At 35.8% G+C, this 11,017-nt stretch overlaps 1 protein-coding gene across 2 annotated transcripts in view; it reads left to right on the forward strand.

The window, feature by feature from the left end:
- Positions 1-11,017, forward strand: part of AFM (afamin) — a 23,510-nt gene that overhangs the window by 4,392 nt on the left and 8,101 nt on the right. For both annotated transcript variants that reach the window (XM_017864071.1, XM_017864070.1), the window contains exons 4-9: positions 359-570; positions 1,452-1,584; positions 2,206-2,303; positions 3,040-3,169; positions 6,214-6,428; positions 9,650-9,782. In XM_017864071.1, the coding sequence (XP_017719560.1) occupies positions 359-570; positions 1,452-1,584; positions 2,206-2,303; positions 3,040-3,169; positions 6,214-6,428; positions 9,650-9,782 (921 nt within the window). The remainder of the gene's footprint in view (positions 1-358; positions 571-1,451; positions 1,585-2,205; positions 2,304-3,039; positions 3,170-6,213; positions 6,429-9,649; positions 9,783-11,017) is intronic.

Genomic DNA, 11,017 nt, shown 5'->3' on the forward strand with positions numbered 1-11,017 from the left:
AGAAGAAGAAGAAGAAGAAGAAGAAGAAGAAGAAGGAGAAGGAGAAGAAGGAGGAGAGGAAGAAGAAGGAAGAAGAAGAAGAAGAAGAAGAAGAAGAAGAAGAAGAAGAAGAAGAAGAAGAAGAAGAAGAAGAAGAAGAAGAAGAAGAAGAAGAGGAGGAGGAGGAAAATGAGGAGGAGGGGGAGGAGAAAGGGGAAGGCAAGGGGAAGGGGAAGGGGAAGGGGCAGGAGAGGAGCAGGAGAAAGAGAAGGAGCTCTGTTGGTAATGGTGGGAAAATTATTCATTGTGGTTTCTTAGCGAGTACAGAAGCTTTACTTTACCATGATTAAAAATTGTCCTTTTCTTCTCTGTTGTATAGAATAATGTTTTACAGGAAAAAATATGTGCTATGGAGGGGTTGCCACAAAAGTATAATTTTTCACACTGCTGCAGTGAGGTTGATGATGAAAGAAGACTCTGTTTCTTCTATAACAAGAAAGCTGATGTGGGATTTCTGCCTCCTTTCCCTACCCTGGATCCTGAAGAGAAATGCCAGTCTTATAAAAGTAACAGAGAATCTCTTCTAAATAAGTAAGTTTAATCTTAGTAAAAAATGATCCAATTGAAGAATTAGTCTTAGGATGAATCTAATACCTATCTCAAATAAATATGGCTGGGTTCATTAATTTATTTATTGATTGTTTCATTCATTCAAAACATACTGTGTCAGATACTGTGCTCATTGTTTAGGATATAACTATGATCAAGACATGGACCCTGCTTACAAGACCCTTATATTAATGAATTGTATCTTCTAATTGGCAAGTCCTAGAGGAGAGGTGTGTGCCTGGTGTTAAATTGGTAGGATGCACAGTGGAGGAAATAATAGACTCTTCCCAAGGGGAAGTTGCAGTTTTCACCTCAGGCAGACATTCAATTATGGGATGTTTAGCAAAACATTTGTTTTTAGTATAGTGCAGTCATTGCAGAAGCAGAGACTTTTTCTGGAAGGTTGGTATGCTCCTTGAAATCTAAATCTAAATCACAAGTTTATCTGAACAAAAGTAAACAGGACCCCTGAATCTCAGATAGAGTGTGTATAGATAGCTGTTCTTTGAACATGGAAGAGAGAACTGCTGACCAGCTGGTAGCATGTGGATGGAAGGAGAATAGCCACAGCTCAGCATTTGGGATTAGAATTGCAATCATCATTCCTACTTTGGAGTTAGCAACTTCAGTAAGGACTTCAAAGGACTCTTATCGGGAACTGGATAATGCTGCCTTATATTGAAGTTTTCTATAACTGGAAACCTTTCTTCCTTCTACCTTGTTTTACAACTTGCTCTTCTTGTCTCTTTCTGTTTTTTCTTTTCCTTCTCATCTTACCCTCCCTTCACTTCCCTTGTCTACATTCATTGCTTTCCTGTTTCTTCCCTTGCCCCTCTTCTCTCTCTTTTTCATTTTTTTAATAGTTTTTTATATGAAGTTGCCAGAAGGAACCCATTTGTCTTCGCTCCTACACTTCTAATTGTTGCTGCTCATTTTGAGGAGGTGGCTAAATCATGTTGTGAAGAACAAAACAAAGTCAACTGCTTTCAAACAAGGGTGGGTATAGCATTTGTTTCATGAAGAGGATAAGAAATCACTCAATACCACAGATCCAGACCCTGACTTATATTATAGCAAAAGGCTTGCTTACCATATATGATGTTCTCTTGTCATATTCAGTGATTTTCAAACCATTGGTCACCAGGTTCTGATCTAAATATTCTTTTTACCTGAGACTCCCGAAAGACAGTCAGTCATTTCCAGTTTCTCTCTTCTGGCTTTGTTTTCTTTGTAAATTGGAAGGAAGCCTTGGTGAGTGAATGTTGAGGGTGAAGGATAACATTTTATCTTTTATCTTTGACAATTTGTAGTCTGTTGACTACAAATAACATGGAATAATCTCAATAGAGATGGCCAAGCTCACAGCATGCTGACCCACCAAGGGAGCACTATGCACCTTTTTACCAAGTGCAATTAATCATCAGGAAGACTGGTCCTACCTTTGTGATGTGCCATAAGTGCATATTTCTTTTAATAATGTGTTTACTGAAACAAAAATCCTGTAGATTTTCTGTCTCTGAACAAATTTTGTAATAGTTTGAATGAAATGTGACTAAAAAATAAGGGAATAGTGAGATTTTGCTATTGTTTCAAAAGAATTTTCTCTTTCTTCTTCAGGCAATACCTGTCATACAATATTTAAAAGCATTTTCTTCTTATCAAAAACATGTCTGTGGGGCACTTTTGAAATTTGGAACCAAAGTTGTACACTTTATGTGAGTTTTATACTATATATCTTGTCTCTGCTTGCATTTGTACCCAGGGCCTTTGGGGTGAGTCTGAGCCTATTTGGATAGCTCAGGACCAGGACATTAGGTCGAGATGAGAAAAGTTTTGGGAGGTGGAGAGACCCAAAAGAGAATGGTGGCTGTATCTGAGACATATTTAGGCTGATTGGGAATCTGAACTGGTCTGGGAGTTTCAAACCAGGGTTTTAAAACCCACAAGTACTTAGAAATAATTCATCCCTTGGTCTTCGACTTTAACAATGAGGAGACAGCCTTACAAAGATAAATTTTATCTCTAGTGCTCACCCTAATCAACTAGTAATGGGGGCTAAGGCAATGTCTTGAGAAAAATTTTGAGATTTCAAGTGGATCAGCAGGAAAGAGTTCTGTCATGAATTATCTATGCCTGCCATGAACTTACAATAGGAAGTGGTGGCCTTACGCAGCATGTCTTGCTATAATAATTATGGAAGATAGCACACCTCTCAGGTTTTTTTTGCTCACATCCAGGACTTTGGGGTTCTTAAAATATCACTCTAAGATTTTCAAAGTGATCATGTGGGCTGTGCACCAACTATTTGATAATGACGTCTATAAAAATAACAACAACAACAACAATGATGGCAATACTTTTTGGAGCTATTCATATCATATTAGCAAATTACTCCCACTTGTTCTACTTGCTGTTCAAATTATTTTTGTGGTTTATCAATTCTGTTTCCAGATATATTGCGGTACTCAGTCAAAAATTCCCCAAGATTGAATTTAAGGAGCTTATTTCTCTCATAGAAGATATTTCTTCCAACTATGATGGATGCTGTGAAGGGGATGTTGTGCAGTGCATCCGTGATACGGTAAATATTCTCTAAAACCAAGTTAAAATAGTGATTTTTGGCAACTATCTTTTTTTTTATTCTCAAGTTGCCCTGATGTGTGGTTACTTTGCCCCAATGAAATCAGAATATGATTTCACTTTTGAATGACAACATAAAATGAAATACAAATTTTTTTATAAATAAACCTTTGGGATTTTTTATATTTGGAATTTTTAAAGATTACCCAGCAGATTGTATATTGTATGGCTAAATGTCTTGATGTAAAACTTCAGGAATTTCAAATTTTTCAAAGTTCATTTAGTCCAGATTGAAGTTTTCTTTTACATTATAAATCCTCTTTTAGAGAGGTTAGAAACAAATAGTAAAGTTCAAGGAATGACTAGTTATCATTATGTTTTTAAGAGCTGATTTCCCTGAGCTTCCTTAGGCTATTCAGGTATAGTCTTTCCAAATAAGCGGATACATTAATTTAACTTTTCCCTTTCTCTTTCGGTTCCGTTTTCCTACCTTCTTTCTTCCCTTTTCCTGTCCCCTCCTTTTCTCCTTTCCTTTCCTTCCACTTTCCCTTTCCTTTCCTGCCTTTAACTGACAATTAAAAATTGTACATTCTCATGGTATACATGATATATATATGTGTGTGTACTATATATATCATGATATATATGTATCTATATTAATGTATACATACACACACATTGTAGAATGTCTAAACCAACTATTTAAGATATGCATTACCTCACATACTTTTTTTTGTGGTGAGAATACTCCAAATCTTAGCAATTTTAAAGTACTCAATATAGTGGTATGAAGTCATCATTGAGTCACTATGATGTACAAGAGATCTCTTGAATGTATTCCTTCTGTCTAAATGAAATTTTGTGTCCTTTAACCAACATTTCCCCAATCCCCAGCCTCTGGAAACCTTTAAAAAGTGAATTTCCAAGGAAAAGTATTGGTACGAATATTGTTGGTATAGTTTGAATTGTTCATGCATTCTGTTCTCACTCATAAGTGGGAGTTGAACAATGAGAACACATGGACACAGGGAGGGGAACAACACACACTGGGGCATGTTGGGTTGAGGTTGGGTGGTGAAGGGAGAGCATCAAAATAGCTCATGCATGGGGGGCTTCAAACCTGGGTGACGAGTTGATAAGTGCAGCAAACCACCATGGCACACGTATACCTATGTAACAAGCCTGCACATTCTGAACATCTGTACATGTATCCTGGAACTTAAAGTGAAAAAAAATTGTTCATGCATTCAAAAGTAATATAATTTTATTTAAAAAAAAAACCTGAGTATGATAGCTTGCACCTGTAATTGCAGCCACCCAGGACTCAGGAAGCTAAGGAGGGAGGCTTGCTTGAGTCAGGAGTCTGAGGATACAGTACAGTGAGCTATAATCCCAACACCCTTGGCAATAGAATGAGACCTTATTAAAAAAAAAAAAAGAAACAAAGAAAGAAAAAGAAAGAAAGAAAAAAGAAGGAAAGAAGGAAAGAAAGAAAGAAAGAAGGAAGGAAAGAAAGAAAGAAAGAGAAAGAAAGAAAGAAAAGAAAGAAAAAGAAAGAAAGACAGAAAGAAAGAGAGAGAGAGAGAAAGAAAGAAAGAAAAGAAAGATTAGACTTTTAGGCTCACAGTGATGATAGCATGTCAATTCAATAACTTGAATTTTAGGGTATTGAGAAATGTTTATTTCAAGCAATGGACAACAGATGTTCCCAATAATTATTTTTGTTCCTAACTGTACCCAAGTTAAAGCAATCTCTTTTGTGTTTTATTTTTGTATTGCTTGATTGTTCATGGTGATGTAGGTTTTATAATGTGAAATCTAAGATACTGAATTCGGATATAATTATAGGTTTTCTGTGAAATTTGAGACTGAGATTAAGGGATTATGTCTCAAATTTCCTTCTTTTTAATGTCTTTCTGGAGAAATAAGAGGAACTGAATTACAGTTAACTGAAAATAGAAGTAACTTCTCAGAGAATAAGAGATACTCTGCCTAGAACAATGATGGCATCACATGAGATGTAAATGTCTTTTTGAAGATTGGCTTCCTGGTTCTGTGTGATTTGTTGAAAACGTGGTGCCAACGCCCATTTTATTTTTTACCTCAGTCCTGAGCTTCATCTTATTCCTTATCCTCCATGTTCACCAGAAGATTCCAGTCAGTGGAAACAGCTTGAGTAAAGTCATAAAGGCCTGAAATCGTCTAGTGTGTTGCTGTAACTCAACATAATTCAAGTGGGACTGCAACAGAGAGTGGAAATAATGTGCAGTCTCATTTGAGAGTCTGGAAGGGCCCAGATCAGCTTTTTAAAATTATTCAACTAATGTGTAAATAAGATAACCCCACCCCCTCTCTAATTCCAGACTCTTATGTAGAGGTTAGACTGGGGCAAAGGGTAGGGATGGGGACACAGTAAAGTTTTCTATTTGAGCCGTATTTGCTAACCTGAACAGCTTCAAATGAATGATATCCATTAGAAAATGATATCCGTTAGAAAATGATACCATGAGTGGAATAGCTTCTTATATTTGATGAATCGTCTTCTGGTAGTTGCTGCAGTTCATTTGCATGTCATTCTTTCATTCACTTATCAAATATTTACTGAGTTTTTGCCATGTGCTTGGCCACAAGGGAAGACCAGGATTATAGGTATTATAGTAACATGTCTTTGGTGGCCTCCACTGAAAGCACAGGTGGACTCTTATGGAAAAGAAACAACATTTAGAATATAAGATGTCAATATATCAGTGTAGGAAGGTTATTTGAAAGACTAATGCTTAATAACGGATGTGAACCTATAGTAGAGCCTATTTTTAAATAATTGTATCATCTTAAATCCTGAGAAGTTTTAATGTAAACCTTCATGTGCATTAAGTAAACCCAAAATTTAATTTAAATAAATATTATCTATCAAATTAACTGATGAAGTGATTCCAGATGCTGCGATCATGACTGGTTTTGCATGCCATCATTCCATAATGGAAGAAAACCCAGCCTTGAAGAAATTTTGAAAGTAAAATAATCTCTCATTCTTATTTGGTACAGAGCAAGGTTATGAACCATATTTGTTCAAAACAAGATTCTATCTCCAGCAAAATCAAAGAGTGCTGTGAAAAGAAAATACCAGAGCGTGGCCAGTGCATAATTAACTCAAATAAAGATGATAGACCAAAGGATTTATCTCTAAGAGAAGCAAAATTTACTGACAGTGAAAATGTGTGTCAAGAACGAGATGCTGACCCAGACACCTTCTTTGCGAAGTAATATAACTCTTTATTGAATTTATAAGGAAAACAGAAAGAAACTTGTAAGATTTGACTTATGCTGCTAATTTAGGTGGAAGGACATGGTACCATTTATTTCACTAGGTATCATATAATTTTTAAAAAATCATGTGTATAGACTACAGTTTTCAGATAATTTTAAGAAAAAACAACTGTATTATTAAAATAATGGCTAGCGTTTGTTGAGCAGTTAATATGTGCCAGGCATGGCACTATATACCTCATACAGATTAACTATTTTAATTCTTACAGCAATCATGCAAAATAAGTACAATTTCTCCCAGTTTTTCAAATGAGCAAGCTGAGATACAAGAGATACAATGAAGTGAATTGTTCAGATGCACAACCAAAAAGTGACAGAGTAAGAATTTGACTCCAGGAAGCCTGGCCTAACAAGTTGCAGGCTTAACTGCTATACTATGCCACCTACAATGCTTAAGGGGAAGACTAGTGAACTTGGAGCCACAGGGACTATATTTCAGTTCTGGTTGAGTCGCTGGGAGAAGTTAATCTTTCTGAGCTTTTTTTTGGTCATATATAGAATTCATATAAGAATACTAATTCATCTGTAATCCCAGCTACTCGGGAGGCTGAGGCAGAGAATTGCTTGAACCTGGGAGGCAGAGGTTGCTGTGAGCCGAGATCACGCCACTGCACTCTGCACTCCAGCCTGGGTGACAGAGTGAGACTGTCTAAAAAATATATATATATATTAATTTAAAGTTTATTAGTAATGTAATATAATCCAAGGACTTCACTGTTTTTGTTTGTTTGTTTGTTTGTTTGTTTTTTTATCCCCAGGAAGCCTTCATCTATAGAGAGTATAAAGTGAGAAGAGACAGACATAAATAAATAAGTGTGAAAATGTTCTTTTATTTCTGATAGCATCCTGTTCTAGGTAATGCAGGGGAACAGAAAAAGAAATGGTCAATTGTATATGGGGACCCTGGAATGGCTTGATAGGGAAGTAGTACTTGAAGAAATTTTGGTAATCTAAATAGAGAAGGTACAGCATGAATTAAAGTATATAAGGTTTGGTGTATATTGCTGTGAGTAGGGCATCTGCAGTGAGAGACCAGCACAGTGAGAGGAAGGTGGGGCCAGATCATGCAGGCATGCTAAGAAATGGGATGCCACTGAACGGTTTTCATGAAAGAATAAGGAAGGAAAAAATCACTTTCAGTTTTTAGACACTTCATCTGGAGAAAATCCCAGTTTGGGACTTGGATAACTGGGTAGGTAGTTTTCCCATTCAATGTGAAAAAGCAGCAGGTTTTGTGAGAAACATAATATGTTTAAGAATGAGCACATTGACTCTGAGGTGCCAGTAGAATAACTAATTGGGACTATCAAGAGATAATTTTGTATGTGAACCTGTAGCTCTGGAAGGGAATCTGGCTTGAAATCTCGGACATAACAACAGCTAATGCTTACTGAATAGTTACTAAATTTTAAGTGCTTCTCATCTGCTAACCAACCAAATTTTCAAAACAACCCTCTGAGGTTAGGATACTTTTATAATCTTTATTTTTCAGGTAATAAAGCAGGCACAGAGAGGTTATGTAACTTACCCAAAGTCACACATGTGGTGCAGCCAGGATTCAAATGCAAGCAGTGTGGCTCCAAATTCCTGGTCTTATAACTACTATCCTCTATGGCTTCTCACGGTTGTGGATATTAAATCAAATTCAATTAAACAAAATGATAGATTGTATCTGATATATGTGTTTGATAGATAAAAGCCATTTTTATAATAATCACTATTACACATAAAAAGTGTTTGAAACATGGGAAGAAATGATAGAGTAACAGTGAGCATGCCAAGTCAGAGTCCTCACTGTTTTAAGGTAGAATCTTTCTGGATGTGAACATTTCAGGCAGGTCCTCAGTGGCTTCTCCAGTCTAGAGTAGCTTCCAGGGATTTTTCTTCGCAGCATTTTGAGACATGTTTTTAGGTGTGTGTGTGTGTGTGTGTGTGTGTGTGTGTGTGTGTGTATGTGTGTTTCCCCCCGGAGAAGAAGTCCATGATTTATCAGATATTAATTAAGAGGAGCCCTGATTCTCTGAAAGTTAAGCACCACTGCCATGGGATATGGGAATATATCTCACAAATGGAATTGAAAAAGCAAATGGGAAGCTGGAGAGATGGTGTCAGAAAAATCAAGATTAATCAAGAAGGTCAAATCCTGAAAAAAATGTTGGGGAGGGGATGAAAAGACTTACCTGGTCATGAAAAACTAGTGAGCTATTGCTCTTACAAAACATGAAAGATCTTAACTTACTGTGAATGAATAGATGAGATTCTTTTTTATGAAGACTATAAATAGCCCAGCGGAGGTACTTAGAAATGACATCTCTGTTTTGAGAAAAGTTAGCTTGGTTAAAAAAAAGAATGGAGTAATCGGACTTAGGGTCAAATTTTATATCTGCCATTAATAGGAAGGTGCTTAACCAGTCTGTGATTTAGTTTCTTCAGCTGTAAAATAGTTCGCATCTTGAGGACGAAGTGAAGTGAAATGAGAAAGTGTTTATAAAGTTCAGGAAGCACATCTATATCTGTTATGCCCAAAGTTTGATCCAGTGCCTAGCACCTACTAAGGGCTTAATAACTGTTAGCCTTGTTCCTCTCTTTCTTCCCAAATCACACCCACCTATGCTCTTGAAGTCTTTGACAGAGGATTTGGAAGCCACTGCCGGTGATTTGGAGCTGAAGGGGTAAACACTCCCATATTTGACAAGCAACAGGATGGAGTAATGGGCAAAGCTTGCTCCCTGTCTGTCACGAAGACCACATTGTGGGTGGGAAGGAAGCCATATTCCCAGCATCCCAAGTTAGAAATCCGAATGCATTTTCAAACATAATTCTATGCAATATGTATTTTTTAAAGTATATTCACGATATATTCTTTCCGATTTTTTATGGATTAAATCATTCCAATAATTAGTTCCAAATAACTCTACTAATTCTCTCTTCTCAAAAAACATTGTTAACCTAAAATGTACCATGGAAGAGAACTTTTGTAAAATGATCTTCTGTAGCAACAATGTCCTGCTAAATTACTCTGTGACCAAGCCAGAGGAGAAAATTAGCTTTTGAAAGTAGAGGCAGTATCAGATCTGACTGGATTACAAAATAGTGGAATTGGGTTTTTTGCTCTTTCTCTAATTTCTAATATACAAAATTTTACACATTGCAGGTTTACTTTTGAATACTCAAGGAGACATCCAGACCTGTCTATACCAGGACTTTTAAGAATTGTTCAAATATACAAAGATCTTCTGAGAAATTGCTGCAACACAGAAAACCCTCCAGGTTGTTACCGTTATGCGGTAGGTTCCATCGTTGTAGGTTCAGAAAATCAAAACAGAACAACTATAAAACACTTAAAAATTGATATCAGAATTTTGCTCCAGTTCAGGGGGTAGAAAATGAAAGTGGTTAATCTGAGTCTACTGTAGACTCAGCCTAAGAAGATCATTGGGAAGGCCAATGTCATCTATTTGGCTGATGCATAATGTTTTGGACTACTAATCCAATGTGTTAATTCAAAAAATTCTTCCCATTAAACATTTTAAATTTACATTTTTATTTATGTATTCTGTATTTTATTAAGCCATATTGGATATTACATGATTTCAAAAGTAATGATTGCTGTAGATGACTAGGAAAGTATGCTGTATTTTATTAAGCCATATTGGATTCTTTATGATTTCAAAAGTAATGATTGATTGTTGTTGATTATTAGGAAAGCACCAAAGGTTACAATAAAACCCTTTACTGATTCTCCCACCAGGAAATAGCTATAATTAACATTTTATTCAACTCTTCAGTACATATATGTATATATACGTGTATTTTTTAAAAATTGGCATAATTTCTAGAAAATGTTTGGATCAGTTTTTTTATTTGGTATCATAGGAAACTTTTTGTTGTTGTTGTTGTTGTTATAAATTGGGCTTCCTTGGTTTCCTGCTATTGCCACAAAGTGAGAGGCTTAAACCAACAAAATATATTTTCTCACAAGAGGCCAGAAGCCTGAAATGAGTCTCATGGGGCTAACATCAAGTGTCAGAAGGGCTATGTTCCCTCTAGGGAAGCTAGTCCTTGACTCTTCCTGTGTCTAGTATAGAAAACTTTTTATGTCATTAAACAGACTTTAAATGATGGTATCCCACCATAATTATGTAATTGATGTAACTGATTTCCTACTGTGTGTTTGACATTTTGGATGTTTACTTAGAGTGTTTTTCATTTTGTAAATGACCCTGAAATGAACATCTCCTTCCACTTATCTTTATTAATATTTATGACATTTTTCTTAGGATAGATTATCAGAAGGAAAATTATTGGATCAAATATATATGAACTTTTAAAAAACATTTGACACAAATTGTTGAGTTACTGTCTAGAAAGTTTCAATGTCACTTTTACCAACATTGCACTTGGAAATTAACTTTGCTAGATTTATATGTAAATAACAGTGGCTGTGTTTTTAAAAAACCTTTATTTGATTTTTAAATGATGTTAAATTTTCTATGAAAACACATTTTCTATGAAAAATCTG

The sequence above is a fragment of the Rhinopithecus bieti genome, unplaced genomic scaffold (assembly GCF_001698545.2).
Source record: "Rhinopithecus bieti isolate Rb0 unplaced genomic scaffold, ASM169854v2 scaffold_68671, whole genome shotgun sequence".
NCBI lineage: Eukaryota > Metazoa > Chordata > Mammalia > Primates > Cercopithecidae > Rhinopithecus > Rhinopithecus bieti.